This window comes from Aspergillus multicolor, assembly GCF_047715735.1.
Source record: "Aspergillus multicolor strain CBS 133.54 unplaced genomic scaffold BDW74scaffold_11, whole genome shotgun sequence".
NCBI lineage: Eukaryota > Fungi > Ascomycota > Eurotiomycetes > Eurotiales > Aspergillaceae > Aspergillus > Aspergillus multicolor.
Window position 1 is genome coordinate 314,628 of NW_027395962.1, and position 19,524 is coordinate 334,151.

The 19,524-nt window shown below is 52.3% G+C and overlaps 6 protein-coding genes across 6 annotated transcripts; 3 read left to right on the forward strand and 3 right to left on the reverse strand.

Annotated features, from left to right (window-relative positions):
- Window positions 1-73: 73 nt before the first annotated feature.
- On the reverse strand, window positions 74-2,353 carry BDW74DRAFT_185008 (catalase). The gene is made up of 8 exons (XM_073730941.1): window positions 1,909-2,353; window positions 1,805-1,863; window positions 1,599-1,760; window positions 1,430-1,554; window positions 1,297-1,386; window positions 1,008-1,251; window positions 740-935; window positions 74-685 (listed from the first exon to the last, which is right to left on the reverse strand). The coding sequence occupies exons 1-8, from the start codon at window positions 2,225-2,227 to the stop codon at window positions 156-158; spliced, it is 1,725 nt and encodes a 574-aa protein (XP_073584168.1). The 5' UTR covers window positions 2,228-2,353; the 3' UTR covers window positions 74-155.
- Window positions 2,354-3,585: 1,232 nt separating this feature from the next.
- On the reverse strand, window positions 3,586-4,810 carry BDW74DRAFT_177813 (putative alcohol dehydrogenase; the record flags this gene model as incomplete). The annotated part of the gene is made up of 3 exons (XM_073728994.1): window positions 3,586-4,261; window positions 4,324-4,483; window positions 4,555-4,810. 3 exons carry the CDS (start codon window positions 4,808-4,810, stop codon window positions 3,586-3,588), a joined length of 1,092 nt encoding a protein of 363 aa, XP_073584169.1.
- A 278-nt stretch (window positions 4,811-5,088) lies between these two features.
- On the forward strand, window positions 5,089-7,282 carry BDW74DRAFT_185010 (transketolase family protein; the record flags this gene model as incomplete). The annotated part of the gene is made up of 3 exons (XM_073730942.1): window positions 5,089-5,198; window positions 5,247-6,354; window positions 6,410-7,282. 3 exons carry the CDS (start codon window positions 5,089-5,091, stop codon window positions 7,280-7,282), a joined length of 2,091 nt encoding a protein of 696 aa, XP_073584170.1.
- Window positions 7,283-9,525: 2,243 nt separating this feature from the next.
- Window positions 9,526-12,396, forward strand: BDW74DRAFT_185011 (uncharacterized protein; the record flags this gene model as incomplete). The annotated part of the gene is made up of 3 exons (XM_073730943.1): window positions 9,526-11,501; window positions 11,558-11,671; window positions 11,730-12,396. The coding sequence occupies 3 exons, from the start codon at window positions 9,526-9,528 to the stop codon at window positions 12,394-12,396; spliced, it is 2,757 nt and encodes a 918-aa protein (XP_073584171.1).
- Window positions 12,397-12,725: 329 nt separating this feature from the next.
- BDW74DRAFT_177816 (uncharacterized protein) lies at window positions 12,726-14,213 on the forward strand (the record flags this gene model as incomplete). Its single annotated transcript, XM_073728995.1, has 1 exon — window positions 12,726-14,213. One exon carries the CDS (start codon window positions 12,726-12,728, stop codon window positions 14,211-14,213), a length of 1,488 nt encoding a protein of 495 aa, XP_073584172.1.
- A 1,513-nt stretch (window positions 14,214-15,726) lies between these two features.
- BDW74DRAFT_177817 (uncharacterized protein) lies at window positions 15,727-16,359 on the reverse strand (the record flags this gene model as incomplete). The annotated part of the gene is made up of 1 exon (XM_073728996.1): window positions 15,727-16,359. The coding sequence occupies one exon, from the start codon at window positions 16,357-16,359 to the stop codon at window positions 15,727-15,729; it is 633 nt and encodes a 210-aa protein (XP_073584173.1).
- Window positions 16,360-19,524: the final 3,165 nt, after the last annotated feature.

Here is a 19,524-nt window from a genome sequence, read left to right on the forward strand (position 1 = left end):
GTTGGATGAGGTGATGGTAAAATTTGGTATTATTCGTGTCATTCCATATACGGACAGTGTCGCTATAGACTAGAAATAACCAACCCTAACGCTCAAAGGAGGAAGAATACATTCTGTTTGAGCGCCAAACCCATAAACATGGATACTTGTCTAGCTCAAGGCCCATAAACTGCCATGGCAGGACAAAGCCCAACCAACTTATCAGTCGGCATATTCGGCCTGAACTTCGCCTCTTTCCCAGCAACCTCCGCCCCCTGGGCATAACTCTGCACCTCCTCAAACCCAAACTTCTTCTCAGGGAGCAACTCATACACACCGCGCGCATACTTCTCCGAAATCCTCAACACCTGCCCGAGATACTTCGCCTGGATCTTGGGATACTCCACGAGCTTTAGCAGCCTCGCCGTATTAGAATGCAGATGCTGCCGCGCCTTCTCGTCCATGACCTTCTCGTAGAGCTCGCGCGGCTGGTCGTATTCGCTAGCTTTACCCTCGTGGTAGAAGTGGGACTTGCGGCTGACGATGTTGTCGGACAACTGGTAGGGGGCTTCGGCGGTTTCCGGGCGGAACTTGTGCACGAAGCTGTTTGGGGCGTATTGCGGGTTCATGGCGTGGTTTGCGTCGACGCGGAGCTGGCCGTCGAAGTTTAGGGAGGAGTAGGAGGAGGCCATGAAGGGGCAGTTTACTATCGGTTGTATTAGTAGGGGTTCGTGGAGAATTTTGCGGGGCTTGAGGGTACCTGGGACCTGGTGCAGGTTGACGCCGACACGGTGATACTGTGCGTCGCGGTAGAAGAACATGCGGAATTGGAGGAGCGGGTCGGGGCTGTCTTCGATACCCGGGACCATGCTGCCTGGTGAGAAGGCTGCTTGCTCGACGTCGCGGTGGAAGTTCTCTGGGTTCTTGTTTAGGGTGAGTTTTCCGAACTCTTGTAGCTGCAGATGTTGTTAGCTGTGTCTAGAGATGATAAGCGAGGGGCGTACAGGGAATTGCTTCTTCGGCCACACTTTGGTCACGTCGAACGGGTCAAAGCCTAGCTTCTGGGGATCGGCGTCTTCTGGCTTCATGATCTGCACATGAGCAGTCCAGGTGAGCTCTTTTCCATTTTCGATGGTCCGCCACAGCTCGCGCTTCGAGTAGTCCGGGTCCTCGCCGCCGTAAGCTAGGGCCTCGTCGGCGGTGAACTGCTTCTGACCGTGGTCGGCGATGAAATGGTATTTGATGTACACGAACTCTCCGTTGGTGTTCACCCTAAGCTATTAGTAAGTTCCGATGTTATTGACAGGCTTAAAGTACCATTTGAACGTATGACAACCGTAGCCGTGGATGTTTTGCCATCCAGCCGGAGTGCCGTGGTCACTGAAGAACATCATTCCAGCGTGGTTTCTGCAACGTCAGCATAAGCTCGAAGCACGAATGTCGGACATACCCTTCGGGAGTGTTCGCGAGCAGATCGAACAGGGAGTTGTGGTCAAGCAAGAAGTTCTGGGGGTTGCGGTACTGAGACCGAATCACATCTGGACCTTGAATCGGGTCGCGGCAGAAGAACACAGGCTGGTAATATTAGCATTGATTGATGAGCTGGGAGACAATCTTACGAAGTTTAATCCTACTATATCATAGTTGCCTTCACCGGTATAGAACTTGATCGCGAAACCACGGGGATTGCGCGCAAGGTCCGGGTATTCACGACCCAGCGTGACAGTGGAGAAGCGAACAAACACTGGAGTTTTAATTCCGGGTGATCGAAGGAAGTGCGCCTAAGTTGTTAGCTTTCGCCCTCTTGCTCGTCAAAGTACAGTACCTTCGTCAGATCAGATACATCCTTGGTAACCTCAAAGTGTCCGAACGCGCCGCTTCCACCTGCGCTGTTAGCTAAGTGTATATCCAGGAAGGAATTCAACATACAAGGATGCACCATCCGCTCAAGGTTCTTAGACCGATTGAAATGCTGCTGCTTTTGAAGCAGGAACGTGTCCGAGATCAGAGGCAAGCCACCAGCTGTCTTGCTATGGGCCGGGTCAGGGAATGGAATGGCCTCATTGTTGGTGAAGTAAGGCCCATCATCTGCTCGCTTTCCAGGTCCCTGGACGCCGGTCAATTTGGCGGCCGTCTTTGCCGGGCCATCGTTGGCTCCTTGGAATGTGGACGAGAGCTGAACTGGGCGTGGATCGCCACCCACGGCGCCGACAGCTTGTCCGATCGCTTGTAGTGGATGCGTAGCCATTACGATTGATACTATCAACAGTAAAAAACTGAGGTGTCCTGCGAGACTCGGCCACCCAAATGTGCTAGCCCATGCTTATAACGTTGTAGTATGGCCAGTCATTGAGTTCCTTGTGGTCACTATGACAGACGTAAGACGTCAAGCACCAACTGCCGCAAGCAGCATTTGTGAAGCTCTCGCAAGAAACATTATTGGTGTTCCAGGGTTCGTCATGGTGAGCCAATCGAGATTCCAGCTGTCAAGTCCGGTTTTTGTGGGGAAAACCTTGGTCAAGCTGTCAGGGATAATAATCAAGCTGCTGTGATTGGATACATACCGGGTCTTGATGCGTTCCAGAATTTCTCTCTCGCAAAACTTGAATTGAGTTAACTGGTGACCTGCGACGACTGTATTCGAGTCTCGACTGATCGACTTGGAGCTTGTGTGTCTGTCTGTCGGCCCGAATGACCCTCGAGGTGGAAGGCCATCGGTCTTTCCAACAGAGAAACGATCAGCGGTGGGGTCAGCTGACTCGCTACCCCGCACCCTCCCAAACAGGCAACCCTAACCACCCACTCCTTCTCCAATGCGCAACAATAACCACTCTAACTGTACTTCGATATTTCAGACTCTCATATGGATCACTCCTCCACATTATTTGGGAACGCGCATGACCTGCACAAAGCATAATGTCGTCTAATCTTCCACTGTCCCACAGTTGTCCGGGGCCGAGTCAATGCAAGAACTCGCATCATCTTCTCGCTATACTACGCGTGCAAAAGGATAAGCGCTTTGAAGATCAACGAATTGAGTAACCTCGTGACTCTTTGTTTGTTTAAAGGATATGTAGATTACTTCTAGCTATGAGTTGATAGGAAGACTGGCCGGTGTGGTGGGCTGCGGTCGAGGATATATATTTTTAAGCACCCCACCTCGGCAAGTAAGCATCCAGTCGTCACTGATGGTCTTCCAACCAGGGGTGGGAACATTTCATCCATCATTGAATTTTTTTGCAACAGCCGTAGGATTTGAGGGTTGCTAGGACCGACCCTACCAAGATAGATTTCTGGGACATAAAATTAGGGCTTTGTCGGTCACGCGGTTAGGTATCCTCGATTTTGGGACCAGGGTCGACGATCATCACTTCTGCCTCACAGATTTGGTTCCTAGTCTGCTTCTGCTTGTTTAGCGATAGTAACCTAGCATGGCTCTTCAGGCGACGAGTCTGTGGAATCTCGCTCCGATAGCGCCAATTCCGGAAAGTGGTACTTCGAGCTACCACTTTCTAGGGGCTCAATCATGAACCATCGAATGAAGCTGCTGGAGAATTGTATATATTGTTCATTAGCGCCTGGCAACCCTTTGGCAACGTAAACTATCTACAATGTAACTTCCGTCTCATCGAGAATAGTAACCTTGATGCTCGGCCGCCCCCTATCAGCACAAAGCTCCAGCGCCTCATTCGCGCGCTCCAACGGGAAAGTATGGCTAATGAGCGGCTTGAGATCAGGCAAAATCCCCGCCGACATGCACGCAATCGCGCGCGGCCACGTATCACGGTACCGGTTAATAAACTTGAGATCGATCTCCGCAAGCGACAGATGCATGAAGGGAACATTGTTAATGATCTCCTTGCCCACCCCAACCACAACGACGACTCCGCCCCGCCTTGCCGTATAAGCCGCTGTGCAGATGCTACTTTCGACACCAGTGCACTCAAGGACACGGTCCGGGGCTGTGTACTCGTCCGGCCCGAAGAGGGCGCGAATGGCCTTTGCGTTCCCTTGCGCGTCGAGCGACGTGTTGATCTGGTATGTTTGGATGTTTGGTAGGTATGATTTCGCAAACTCTAGGCGGGGTGCGTCGATGTCTGTGATCACGACGGGGTGGGCGCCTGAGGCGCGTGCTGCTGCGGCGGCGATGAGACCGATTGGACCAGCGCCGCAAATGACCACGCCGCGGCCGAGTTCGAGTTGTGCGACTTGGATCCCACGCATCACGACGCTGAGTGGCTCGAGGAGGGCGCCGTCGAGGTATGAGAGGTTAGAGGGGAGTCTTTAAGGCATATATTAGCTGGGCGTTTGTAGCGGGGAACTAATGGAGGATGAAGAGCGTACTTGTGTAGGTACTTGGCTGGGTGAGACTTGTATCGTTGGATTGTACCGGCGTAGGGGTATACGCCGGCAAACGCGACGTCCTCGCAGAGGTTGTATCGGCCATCGTCACAAAGGAAGCAGTTTTCGCAGGGGACACCGGGTTCGACGGCGACGCGATCTCCTATTGGTTCTTTGTTAGCTTGTCGTCCTGTTTATGATGGTGGTGCACACGGTCTTGTGGCGCCGGCTAACCTGGTTGGAGATCCGTGACTCCCTCCCCGCATTTCAGGACAACACCCGCCGCTTCATGACCGATAATGCAGTCGCCATGAAAGATGAGATCGCCAATGCGACCAGTCTTCCAGAAATGAAGGTCGGATCCGCAGACACCGGTCGCTTTGATGTGGAGGAGAACCTCGCCTTTGCCTGGTTCTTGGACCGGAGCTTCGACGAGCTTAATTTTGTGGTCGGCGGTGACTTGGAGGGAGGGATTGGGGAGGTACGACATGGCGCCGGGAGTGTGAGAGTCTGTCGGAGCTGGAAATGCTCAGAGTGGAAACAGCTCGCTTCAAATAAACGGATGTGCTCTGACGAAGGGAAACTCGAGGCTCCGGGGAATCTCCGATGTGTGGGGAGGAGACTGGAGCTCCCAAATTTCCCCATGCGGAGAGCAGTGCCTCTGGTTACCAAACTCGGTAATCTTGCCTCCATTCGTGGTTATAAAGCGCGTCTTCCGACTTGTGTTTGCCTTCGAGGCCAAAGCTCTTCTCCTTATTCACATTCAAGATGACTGCCACTCTGGTGAACGGCTCCAGCAGCCACCATGATATCGTCCTCAAGACCTTCCGACTCCTCATCGCCGATCTGTGCCAGCAGTTCGGCGGAGGCCACCCTGGGTAGGTGAATTGTACCAAATCACGACGAGTTACTGACAAAAGGAATAGAGGCGCCATTGGCATGGCAGCGATCGGAGTCGCCCTTTGGCGTTATGTCATGCGATATGCACCACACTCTCCCGACTTCTTTAACCGCGACCGCTTCGTCCTATCCAACGGCCACACCTGCCTCTTCCAATACACATTCCTTCACCTGACGGGTTACAAGGATATGACGTTCGAACAGCTCAAGTCATATCACTCCGAGCGCGAGGATGCGCTTTGTCCCGGTCATCCCGAGATCGAGCACGAGGGTGTCGAAGTCACAACTGGCCCGCTCGGCCAAGGAGTCGCTAACGCCGTTGGTTTGGCGATGGCGACAAAGAACTTGGCGGCCACATATAACCGACCGGGGTATGATATTGTCAACAACCACACATGGTGCATGATCGGCGATGCGTGCTTGCAGGAGGGTGTCGCGCTTGAAGCGATTTCCCTGGCTGGCCACTGGAAGCTGAACAACCTGACAATCATGTATGACAACAATCAGATTACGTGCGATGGCTCGGTCGACCTTACAAACACTGAAGACATCAACGCTAAGATGCGCGCTTGCGGGTGGGACGTGATTGACATTGAGGATGGTTGCTATGATGTCGAGGGTATCGTGGAGGCGCTGTCCAAGGCTCGTGCATCCACAGAGAAACCTACCTTTATCAACATCCGTACGGTAATCGGTCTTGACAGCAAGGTTGCTGGTCAGGCTGCTGCCCATGGTGCCGCTTTCGGTGTCGCCGATGTTGCAGATATGAAGCGCAAGCTTGGATTCAATCCAGAGGAGCACTTTGTTGTCGGCGAGACAGTACGCCAGTTCTTCGCTGACCTTCCTGCTCGGGGCGAAGCTTGGGTCAAGGAATGGAAAGACCTTGTTCAGAGCTACACTGAATCACATCCAGAGCTGGCCGAGGAGTTCCAGCGTCGCCTACGCGGCGAAATCCCAGCCGACTGGCAGAAGCTCATCCCTACCGAATTCCCCGACAAGCCAACGGCAACTCGTGCCTCATCCGGCCTTGTATTTAACCCTCTCGCACAAAATATCAACTCATTCATGGTGGGAACTGCCGACCTCTCGCCGTCAGTCAACATGATCTGGAAGGGGAAAGTTGACTTCCAACATGTACGTACCCGAGCGTTTCAATCCCATTTGATTATGATCAAGCTAACAATCATAGCCCGACCTGCGAACAACCTGCGGCATTAACGGCGACTACTCCGGCCGATACATCCACTATGGTGTCCGCGAACACGCCATGGCTGCCATCTCCAACGGCCTGGCCGCTTTCAACCCCAACACCTTCATTCCTATCACCTCATCCTTCTTCATGTTTTACCTTTATGCCGCTCCCGCCGTCCGCATGGGCGCCCTGCAACACCTTCAAGTCATCCACGCGGCAACCCACGACTCCATCGGCATGGGCGAAGACGGCCCAACACACCAGCCTATTGAGCTTGCTTCCCTCTACCGCGCCATGCCAAACCTCCTCTTCATCCGACCAGGAGACAGCGAAGAAACCGCCGGTGCCTGGATCGCCGCCATCAACGCAAAGAAGTCTTCCACCATTATCTCCACATCCCGCCACACACTTCCCCAACTCAAACAGACACGCCGCGATGGTGTCCTGAAGGGCGCGTACGTGCTCGAAGAAGCCTCTGACGCAAGCGTAACTCTTATCGGTGTCGGTGCCGAGCTCTCATTCGCACTTGAAGTCGCCGCACAGCTGAAGGAGAAGAAGGGCATCACTGCGCGGGTCGTCAGTTTCCCTTGCCAGCGGTTGTTTGAGCAGCAGTCTCTTGAATATAGACGTGGTGTATTGCAACGGCACAAGGGAATTCCGGCAGTCGTGATTGAGCCGTACGCGCCAAACGGGTGGGAGAGGTACGCGGATGCGGGGATCTCGGTAAAGCGGTTCGGACACAGTCTTCCTGGAAAGGCAGCGTATAAGTTCTTTGGCTTTGATATTGGGGTCATGACGGATAAGGTTGGGAAGTACCTGGAGCAGTTGAAGGGCGATGAGGCGCTGAGAGGGGAGTTTGTTGATCTGTAGTTGTCCCTGGTTGAGGGGATAATGTTATCTAGGTAGATGTTATGAGCAAAATGAACTTTCCTTGTGTTATCCCTCCGTCATGTGATGTAGCCCTAGAATCTCTAGATCCAACACTTCTTCCTCTACTGGACCTTCATGGGCCAAAGATTTCGTCCCTTCACCTTCACCTGAACAGTCGATCACTCTGGCCTCACCTGACCTCATTTCGTTCCCTAGCACCTGGAGACCAGCATTATGGATTCCACACCACCTTTGAAAGAGCGGCAATTTTTAACCTCTCTTCAAAGATCATGAACATGATTCTGAGCTATCTGCCAGTGCCTGCCCTAGCCAAAACGGCGTTGGTTTGCCGTGCCATCAGAACCCTCGCAGTCCCGAAGCTTTACTGTACCATTTCGTTGATTGATAGTGTCGATAACATGCCTCTTCAGCGACTCCAATACACGCTCTCCCGGAAGCCCCGCCTACTCGAGCATACAAGAAGTCTCTCGCTGCATAAGTCTCATCTGGGCTTGTTGACTCTCAAAGATAGGGGCATGCTTGACGATCTGCTTTTTGCTTCCCTGAACGTGCGTTCTTTCAGCCTAATTGAGATTCGCGACCCTGGACATGATCTAGATTTGTATCCAGCGACCTTCCAGGTACTTCAGACCTTAGTACAGTATATGCGTAAGATGAAGACTCTTCATCTTTGTACCGGCTCTTTCACTTTGTCCAAACTTTTGGGAGCTTTGGATAAAGTGCCATCCCTGACCACTCTTACTCTCGATGGACATTGCAAAGAAGACAACTGTGTGATTGGGACTCACAAGGTATAGTCACTACTCAATTTGACTTGACTTAGCCTGAAAGACATGCTAATGGTATACTTCTTCGGTCGAGTTCCACCACTCCTCTAATATACGGGTTCTAAATCTGAACGTTTCTTTCGAGACATCTTAGGTAATTGGGAAACTGATAAGGTAGCCCTGGCTATTGGTTCACTTCAGTGGCCAAAGGTTCGGGGAGCACCCATGTCCCACCAAGCGTCATTTGAGGTTGCACTCAAGCAAGGTGATAAAAGCTCTGTCCATTCACAAAAACACTCTAGAGTCGCTTGATACAAGTTTTGTTATATCCGATGGAAACAAAGAGTGCCCAGAGCTAGCTGGATTCCGGCAGCTGGAACGCGTCGTTCTTCCAGTGCGACAGTTGATCAGCAGAGGCTGTCATCATACTCCCAAGGAGCTGGAGACCATGCTGGGTCCGCGTCTGAGAATAATCACCCTCGACTTCTCGGTTGACGGTCTGCGTACCGGACACTCTTTGAACCTCCAAGATGAGCACAAATCTCTTATAAAAGCCACTGTGGAGGTAGCGGTTCGGAAGAAGGCACCGCCATGGAAGAAATCGCTAAAGACTGTTGACATATACTTCGCTCTTAACCTGGAAAGGACCATGAGCGGGCCCGATGTACTGATCTTCGGAGTAAGGAGGGAAAAGTACCCGTGGGATACTTTGAACCAGCTCAAGGATGAGATCCGCCACCACGGGTTCGAGTTAACATATAATCCTCCCAATGTCTCGAAGATGAAATGGAAAGAACTGACAGTACATGCGAAGGAGACTCGGGATACAGTCGGGGTCTGATATCCTTTGAAGGGCTGTGAGGCGTTTGAAGCACGCATGCATTGGTACCCTGGGTCAAGACTGGACATGTACAAATGCCGGCGCTCTATGTTGGCCTTATCGGAGAAGATCCAGTAGGGCAGTGGCAGAACAGTTCCATAGTACAAGAACATATTATCGAAGATTTGGTCCTCAAACTTATCTACATCATGATGATGATGTAAACTCATTGGGGTAAAGCATCCTCGACCCGGATTTGCCACGATTTATAACAATTGCTAAATGGTCACACTACGCCCGTAAGCAACGTTTCATATCCCTGCATCTTACCAGGTACGACTGTTACATCCGGGGTATCTGAGCCCTGCATGCCCGTGCTGTTGTAGGCAAAACACCGGTGGAGGTACTCCACACTAACTCAGCGTCCTTGCCCTAAGTGGTCCACCTCTAGTATCTCCTTGCAAGAAATGGTCCATGATCATCTCTGCGCAATTAAATTATCTAATCTAAAACCCCTCAATTGAAGGCCTTGCAATAAGGAGAAAGGCAGGAGCTGTAAAATGGCATGACCGAGTACAAATCCCCACCGAGCCCCTTCGCATTTCTGCAACAAACTAACAAACCTACAGGATACCATGAAGGCTTTAGCAGCTGGGTTATTCCTGAGCCTCGCCATATCCTCCCAGGCTCAGGATACCCTAGGCCTGTCAAATGGCTACAAGAACCTATCGACTGCCAACTTCGACCTGAGCTTGGTGCAGGATTCTCAAATCCTCGCATCAATTCGACCAAAGGGACAAGAGTTCGACTTCTCGCCTTCGCAGTATTTGCAATATCGTGCAGACGATGGCCAGTATCACGTTGGGGACATCAATTTCCGTTACAGAGGTGTCGGAAATAGCGACTGGATTGACGCGAGCACCGCCTCATCGCGAAAGGCCGTGAACGAAACCTCGTCGACTTCGGCCCTCAGCGAAGCGAACCTTGCCAACACGCTCCCTGATTCTTCTCCACTCGAAGTCACGCGCAAATGGACCGACGTTCACGGCGACCTTGGGTTGACATTCACCCTTACGAACACTGGAAACCAATCCGTGGAAATCGGAAGTCTCGGCCTCCCACTCGAATTCAACAGCATCTTCTTCAACTATACTGCCGAAGAAGCGCTGGCCAAGTGCTCGCTCATCGATCCGTATATTGGTCTTGGAGGAGGGTACGTCCAGGTAACGCCGACCAGCGGAACCGGTGCTGCGCTGGTCATCACTCCACTTGGTGACACGCCATTTGAAGCGTGGAACTTCCTTGATGAGCCGACGGATGGCGCACTCCCGTATCATAGTCAGGTGTTTGAGGGGTTTTATGAGTGGCAGACGCTTACCAGGGCCCATGCTGAGAACGAATGGGCAGGTGTCGAGCCGTGGCATGAGCCGAGGTCGAAGATAATTGAGCCAGAGAGCAGCTGGACGGTCGGACTGCGCTTATCCCTCGTGAAGAATGGCGTCCGTGGGATTGGAGATGTTGTTGAGGCGACGGGCACGCCGTATGCTGTTGGTGTTCCTGGGTACATTGTCCCGGCAGACTTGGAGGCGTCACTGTACCTGTTCACTAATAAGACCGTGGCGGAAATGACGACGACACCAGCTGAAGCGCTCGAGATTTCCAAAAGTAACGGGGACAATCTGTGGAAGCTTCGGCCACAATCCGGTGTCTGGGGCCGTGTCCGATTGACGGTCACCTACAGCGACGGTGTCAACCAGACAGTCCACTACTACATCACGGATAATGCTTCCCAGGCGATTGGGAAGCTGGGAAACTTTTTCACCACAAAGGCATGGTTTAACGACTCATCGGATCCCTTCGGTCGAGCTCCCTCTGTGATCAGCTACGACCGCATCGAAGATAAACAGGTCAAGCAAGACCCTCGCGTCTGGATAGCGGGACTCATGGACGAAGGCGGGTCAGGTGCATGGCTAGCAACGTTGATGAAGCAGTCCATCCAGCCTGAGTCAGAGCAGATCGCAAAACTAGAGCAATTCATTGAGCACACTTTATGGGGCGACATCCAAGTCCGCGATAACCACACCGGCCCAACAAATACCAGCGCGGACATCTATGGTGTCCGCAAGAGTGTCTTCTTCTACCAGCAGGACTATGTCCCCGATTATGAGTATGACTCGTCCATTGACTGGGGTAACTGGTGGAGTTGGAACCGCGCGGATTCGTACTCTGTTGATGGGCGGGCGTATAACTATGTGCATGTCACTGCTGCATATTGGGCGATGTACCGGGTTGCCAGGGCATATCCTGAGCTTGTTTCGGTGCACGATTGGCAATGGTACCTGAACCAGGCGTATGAGACCGTCATGCGATGCTATGTCCAGGACGAGACGGGCTATTACTATGTCGGATACGCATTGGTGGGCTTGATGGGCGAAACGGTTTGGGGAGAGTTGCTGAACGACCTTAAGCGCGAGAACCATACTGAGAAGGTGCAAAAGTTGGAAACGGTCATGCAGGATCGGGTCGATTATTGGGCTTCTCTCCCTGCCCCCTTTGGCAGCGAGCAGGCCTGGGATTCCACCGGTCAGGAAGGGGTATATTATTGGACGAGGTTCGATGCAATCTTCAAAGTAGGCTCCATCAGGGACAGAGGACTGACTCCAGCAGATACTTCGGCCACGAGGCGCTCGTGAACAAGACAGTCAACAGTATCCTCGGGTACATGCCGACGGTGGCGCATTGGGGTTGGAACGGCAACGCTCGTCGGTACTGGGATAACATGTGAGCCTCAACATTTCCTATTTGACTCGAATCAACTAACAAACTTCGCCCCAAAAAGTTACGGAGGAAAGCTACAACGCTTCGAGCGCCAGATCCACCACTACGGATCTGGTCTAAACGCCTTACCTCTGCTCTCTCATTTCCGCCATAACCCTCAAGACACATATCTTCTGCATGTAGGATACGGCGGCATGAACGGTCCGCTCTCAAGCATCGACGAAGAAGGATTCGCATCTGCCTCGTTCCATTCATGGCCCGATACGCTCGCTTGGGACGGGTACAGCGGTGATTATGGGCCCAACTTTCTAGGTCTTGCGCTCGGCTCCGCGGTGTATCTGGTGGATGATCCAAAACTCGGCTTCGTTGCGTACGGGGGTAGCCTCAAATTGTCTGAGAACAGTTCCAGCATCATCGTCGCAACCCGTGATGCGGTGAAGCATCGTATCTTCGTCGGCCCGCTCTCACTCTTTGTCACCATTGACGCGGGTGCGATTGAGGGGTTTGAATATGATTCTGCGAAGGGTACGGTCTCGCTGACGCTTGCGACGAAATCGAGTTCCGCCCCGGCTACTGCTGCGGAGGTTGAGGCGGCTGTTGTTTGGGTGGAGGATGTTAGCGGGACGAGGGCGTATGCTCTGGATGGAGAGTATGAGGGTGAGCGAGAGGGCTGGAAGGTGGCATTTGGAAATCACAGTGAAGTCACGGTTGTGATTAGGTCTCAGTAAGAGAGTTTAGAAAAGTCCCAAAAAAATATTTTTTAAGACCAGGGAGAAGGGCACCCTGGGTCGCGGTTCTAGTGGAGACAAGAAAACATACAAGGTTTCTGTTCTTTAGTGTGACTGAAATAGGTGTAGAGATACACTAGAGCGTAGTGTATCTGAGAATGCTCTACCTGCCTTGAGATCACGCGGGGACAGGTCCGTACAGCAGCACAGCTAGGACCCCTGCATAAATGGAAGGGGCCAAGGCATTGTCACGTGCAGCAAACGTCAAACAATCGAAGAAACCCCTTTCACCCTACCAAGATCACACCTACTGGCTTGCAGGCGAAACTATGGCCCATCTTACTTCGCTCCCAGTCGAAATTCTAATACTAATTGCAAAACTGCTCAAGAGCACCCAGGATTGCCTTAACTTGGCAGCCTGCTGCAAAAGTCTCCGTGGCCTTTTGCTACCTGAAGCGTTCAGATCCATCGAGATAGCCTCGCAGTGCATCGCATCCCTGAGCCAACTCGTCCACGTCCTAGCGGCAGACTCCAGCTTAGGTGCTGCTGTCAGGTCTATCTCAATACCTAGAAAGTACCTGAAGCGTCGCCAAAAACCGCGTTTCGACAGTGCTCAAATCAGTATTACCCTTCAGCGCATTACACACACAGAGGAAGAGCTTACAAAGTGGAGAGAAGAGCTAAAAGGCTATGGATACCCTAGATGCGAAGAAGATGCATGGTGGGGGATTTTACTGGCCCTTGTACCCAATTTGAAGATTCTCGAAGTGAGATGGCAGGGCGAATTGGGCTATCGAGTGAAGATGATAGGCCGAGCAGCACGTCAAGAGAAACCATTCGACAGTCAACCGGCATATACCCGACTCGAGCTCATCGAGATCCGCCGTCGTGAGCATAGCTCTCCCATGCGACTAGTCGAGCTTCTGCCGTTGTTCACATTTCCATCGGTGCAATCGATTCTATGCGATGGCATCGCCGATTGGACAGAGGAGGAGCAGTACATTGCAGATCAGGAGCTTCGTGGCTATTCTAATGTCAAAAAAATTCGACTCCTCGATAGTAGCTCCCATAGGGGCTTTGTCCCGCTGATCAGGGCGTGCACGAGGCTTGAGGAATTTATATGCTTGAACGCCTTGCCTCAGGATCGGAATGCGCCTTGGAATCCTCCAGTCATGTGGAAGGCGCTTGCTGCGCATCAAAGTACACTAGAAACAATATCCTTCTCCAACCCATCAGGATACAGTGGCCCTGGTCCGAGTGCCGATGATTTTTTTGGCTCCCTCACAAACTTTACCAAGTTGAGCCTGCTGAGCCTTGATGCTATGAATATCCTAGACTGGGACGCGGCAGGCGAATTTGCAAGAAACGATCTGACCAATGTCCTACCGCGGACTCTCGAGATGTTGTACATCACTGAGTTTCATAGATGCCCCAATATGGAACAGCTCACCGATCAACTTCACTGTTTTATGGAAAGCTCTGTCCCATGTTTGAAACAACTAAATATCGAGGGGTTTCTTTGCGAAACAGATTGGTCCGGCGACCTAGAAGATCCACGGTCCCTCACACCAGAGATGACGAGGATGGCTGCGATCCTAGATACAGCCGCCCAAGCCAATGGAGTGAGGCTTCAGTTGGCCACCTGTCGTTCTTATGATCCCAGTCCCGGGTGTACTAAAGTTATACCCTCCGAGTTTTATCGGCGCCCAGTACCCATGCATTCCGCGTCTCCACGCCAAGCTGTTGATCTATCCGATAGTGATTCCGATGATTTCTCAGACGAGTCCTATGAGGAACTCTTCACTGGATTTCTCTAATTGGAGAAGATTACTCGTCCTAATAGCACTGCCGGCCGCGGCATAGTACGGCTGGTTGTTGGTGGATTTCCCCAGTTTTGTCCAATTGGACCTTAATCCGGAAGCGTTCCGGCACCCCTCAGAGATACTTGAGTCTATAGCGAACAGTATAATCGGCACTTTTGCGGTCTTCTAGCAGTCATAGCATTGGCTGAACAAAGTAGACAAGCCAATTCCGTCCACAACATTTGCATCTAGTCAACATTTAAGACTGGGATGTGGAAACCCGCTTAGCACGAAATGACCTTTCTGTTGACTTACCCCCTACACTCCAGTTCTTAGAGATCTACGAGTTCCACGCATGCCCCAACATGGAAAAGCTCGCCGAGCGGCTTGTCTATGCAATGGGTACTGTTCTCTCCAACTTGAAATATCTAGAGCTCAGTGGATTCCTTTGTGAAACAACGTGGAACCGTGACCCGGAGAATGAAGAGTGTCTCCGACCTCGGATTAGGACTATTGCTGCCCTCCTCGACGAAGTCTTCCAGATCAAAGGCGCTTGCCTTCAACTCTCTACTTGGAGCTTGGACGACCCAAGCCCTGGATAGGGTGTTCGCTTACCACAAGACGCTTATCGTGGCCTGGTACCCAAGGAACTGGAAGTCATGACATTGACTGCCGAGCTGCCTGCCCCTGTGCCTGCCCCTGCGCCTGCCCCTGCACCTCATCCTATAATATATCTCACAAGGGTTGTAATGAATCTCTGGGCGCTTTTTTTCAGCTAGTGAAGAGCTCAGGCCTCCAAAGCACTATCTAGCTTGAGATCTTGTGTGATGTTTCAGACCCGGCTGTGATGTGGTTTCGCTATGCCAGGTTTCCCCACAAGCAGGCCTTCTATCAATGGTGGTACTATAGAGTCTGTGCTTCAAAAAGAAATTGGAAGATAGCTGGATATGGTACTGGGATGTATGGTGAATGAAGGCCATTGAGAACATTTAACAAGCTTGGGCTTTCTAACCCAGCTATTTTAATTCCATTCATTTTTTACTTATGTGTGGAGCTGGGATACCCTTAGTGGTCTCCTCTCCTGCCCCCCCTGGTATGGGTATTAAAATATCCGATGTAGACGGCTTGGAAGAAGCGACTGATAGACCGTGGTCGGAGGTAGGTTGCTTACACTGAGACCCAGATGACCTGCTTTGGTGCGCGCGCAACATGTTCTATACATTTATATAAGCCTCTAGTATAGTATCCCTGGTTGCAAGGAAAGGAAAGGTGAAGAGTGAGTTATACCAACGCCGCATGCGGTGTGCAATCTACCAGAATTAATGCCTTACTAAACATATAAAGATAGATATTAAACCAGGAAGACAAAGTATATGACAAGGCACTATGAAAAGGCACGAAAAGCCTGACCCAGCGACTGGAGAAGCCCAACTAGCCTGGTTGTTCTTAGACCCCGCCACGACTTGAGGTTCACGCGAAAAAGAACGCCTCTAGTAAGGTCGACAGGAGCCGGCGCTTGGTATTGCGTTTAGCCCTGGGTCGAAAAGCCCTCGGTGACTGAGCCTTTAGTCTGGACGGGGGTGGAAGATGAAACGGACTTGTCTTGCTCTGTTAGGCGGGATGAGATGGTGGCGGCCGGGGCGGCGCTGGGCCTGCAGGTGCCTTCTTTGGGAATCTGGAAAGAGATGGGGTTGGGATTTTGCTCTTTGGCTGCGGCCGAAGAGAGCAAGTGTAGAGGGCCAAGGCCATCAACATCCACGGGATCCGGTTTCGCCTCGTCAACGATACAGGGTTTGCCGTTCTGGTGCTCCTGGAAACCCTCAAACTCGCTGGCGTTGGCCATGACCTGGACGTCAGGCTCGATCTCCACAACCGAAGCTTCGTTCTCAAACTCAAACTCAGTCTCATCATCGCTGAACCCGGATCCCTGCGTGGCCTCAGCCAAAGCACGACTCCAGTTTCCCAACAATGGTGGGTTTTCTCCAGAGGCTCTCGATCCTACTGAGCTAATCGAAAACAATAAAAGTACGACCTTGCCGCACTTCTCAAGGCTGGTCCAGTGCTTTGTCCACCATAGCACAATCAAAGCCTCTAAAAGATATGTGCCCTCCTCGTCGCAGACTCTTTGGATAACAACAAACACAACAAAGCAGGCAGTCATGTGGCATTACCTATATCTAGTATATAGGGCGCTGAAAGCACCAAGATGGAGGGAATGCAGCATCGGAAATACGTTCTGCAGACTTTCCAATCCGTTTGAGTACACTGTTCACTGCATGCAGCAACTTAACACACTCAGTAGGAATGACGACCAATTGGGCAAATCTACGGAGTGTTCTTGATGTCCGACGTCAGGGCCAAGGCGGCAATAATGACGATCAAAGAGACGGACCAGTACAGCTACGTGGATGCCGTTACCAGGCTCTATGGCGAGCGGTACTGGCGGTGGAGCGGAACCGGGGAGCCGGATGACCCCCAGGTATGTGCCATGTCCCTGAAAATGCCGTATATGGTACTACCCTCGCAAAGCCAAATGATCTAACCAGGACTTCAGATCTTCTGGATAACACAGGGCACGTACACCGAAGAACGCTGTGAAGGAATTGAAAAGGTCTGCCGCGAGGCTTGTAAACGCATGGGCTCAAGCATGATCTGGATCCGGTACGTCTCCCCTATCACCATATATACCTTGGGTAAGTAGGGCTGGAAAACTCGCATATGGGCAAGAACACATCCTATCCTATTCTAGCCCCTTGATGGCCTCTGCCCCTACCATCTACAGCCCCTTCCCCATCCAATCCACACAGAACAGAGCTAACTAAGCCAAACACCCCCAAATAGCATGGGGGACCACAGCACGACCCGCTACTCCATATTGACATCGCCGGGCGCAAAAGAGCAAGTCGTCGACCCCGACGACCCCAACGTCACGGTCTACATGGGCGAGAGCGAGGAGTTCGACTACGAGGCGCACCTGTACCTCGTCTTCGACCCGGCCAACCCGCACGTCCCCCTGTGCCTCGCGAACCGCGACGAACTCCGCTTCAACTTCGACAGCTCCGGCAATCCACAGCCCATCCGCTACCTGGATCGCCGCGAGCTTCGCACCAAAGCCCGCCGCGAGCTCCTCCTCCCGCTGAAGATCGCTTCGAACTGCCCGAAGGTGCCGGGGAAGAAGAGGCGTGTCGGGGTTGCGGAGACGGAGGCGTGGGCGTGGGCGAAGGCGAGACAGGGGAGCAAGAGTAAAGTGGACGTAGACACCTCGACTGACACTGTCGATGGGTCTGCGGCCCCAGATGGTGATAGTGATGGCGATGGCGATGGCGATGGCGATGGAGATGGCGACAAGACCCCGACTGGTCCTGCTTCTGCTTCCGCGGCTACTAGTACTACCCCCACTGCGGGAGCCCGCGTCCTGAGGCTTCTTTTTGTTACTCTGGAGATGATCATGTACCGTGCGGTTGAACAAGGTAGGCACAGTCCGTCAGTTCGACTAACTGCTAGACTCATAAGGTACATAGGTAAGGCCGTGCTACCACCGGTAAGTGTTGGATGTTTTTGATTTTGGCCCTTAAGCGCGAGCGTTGTGGTATGGCACTAGAATATGTCCCCTAATTATGATGAACTATGTATTCACACAAGACTAGCATTATAATATAGAGTCTGCTGCATAACACTGGTTTATACCACCCCGTGGCTGGCTGGTCTACAAATATAAAGCTGCCGTTATCTAGTGTGACTGTTCTTCTGGTGTCATGGGCTATAGTCTAGACCCCCTTTCAGACTTGTAAATATATTGCTGTACTACCGCAACATTTGTTCTATTTAGGACGTAGCACATCTCCCCGGAATATCTCATGTGGAGGCGATAAGATTGAGAAAATAGTTATATAAAAGCCGGACCCATACCGAAATAAATTGTCCGACTTTCTACTTGCCAACCATAGATTAGTTCGCCGCGAACTTACACCTACTAACCTAACAGCCTGCCGAGAATTCAGCCTCTTCAGATCCCGCTCACTCGGTTGTATCCCCATTTCCACCAACATGTCCAGCATTGCAGTTTGACCAGAGCAGCAAGCCATCTCCGTCAAGGTCAACGTCCTGCTCTGGAACTCCGACGGTTCAAGAGGCGCCCCGTGATCAACCAGAAGACGAAACAAAGACACATCCCCCCTCTCCACCGCCGTCGAAAGTACCGAAAACCCATCCTCACCCCGGCAATCCGCCCCATACTCAAGCAGCAGAGGAACAATGGGCTCGCTAGAGCCCTCATTGCGAGCTGCTGCTGCTAACAGCGCTGTTCTCGCCCTCCTTAGGCAGCGGCATCTCTGTGACAGCCACTGCCTAATGTTCGGGTCCGCATCATCCTGCAGCAGGACTCGAACGGCGGGTAAACCTGCCGTCCCGACCGCAACAAGCAATGCAGTCGGATCACGCTCGCTTTCTTGGTAGTTGACATCAGCGCCATGGAAGAGTGCGTACTCAATCCACTCGATGTGACGATCACGGGCTGATGCCGCCAAGAGGAGGCTTTGCAAGCCCTGCTTTCTGTACTCGGAGGGATACCCGTCCAGAGAGGCGAGGAGGACTCCGAGGGTCTCGCGGGACCCACTGCGTAAAGACACCGAGATCGGTGTCTGTCCATACGCATCCCTCGCCAGTACCTCCGCGCCCCAGGAAACAAGAGCCGCGTTGCAGGGACGCGGTTATGCTTCGTTGCGAGGAAGAGCGGAGTGCACCCCTGTACTCAATATCAGCCGTCAGCAAGAAGCAGATTCATCATTGCTGTGTTGCCTTGCGCCGCGGCGTATGAGATCGGATGCTCTTTGCTGCGATTTTTATACCGTACTACACCGCGCCGCAGTTGCACCTGGAAGTCTGAGTCCCAGCGGACGTCTAGGCCTGCTGGTATGAGACTTTTGGTGATGAATACAGAGCCCGTTTTGATGGCGAATATTAGGTGGACCGCGCGGTGGGCGTACAGGTAGAAACGGCATGCGTTGGGGATCAAATAGCTTGTCTGGATGAAGGCGAGGAAGTCGCCCCTTGAAGAAGCAGCCGCAGATGAGATGGGCGAGGTCGAAGAGGAGTAGCGGTAGTGAGGTGCCCATTTCGGGTTTACGAGTCAAATTGGCGGTTGGGATGGGATGAGGATGAGACCGGGTCGCGGCTAAGTGCCAGTATTTATGTCAAAGTTACAACTAGGGGGTCCCTGATCAAGCCACTGGTGCTATGGTATGAGCTCGTCTCTTCTGCTGTCACAAAAAGGAACTGAGAAGGAATACTGTATTGTCAAGGCTGCTGCGGGCAGCCATATAAACCA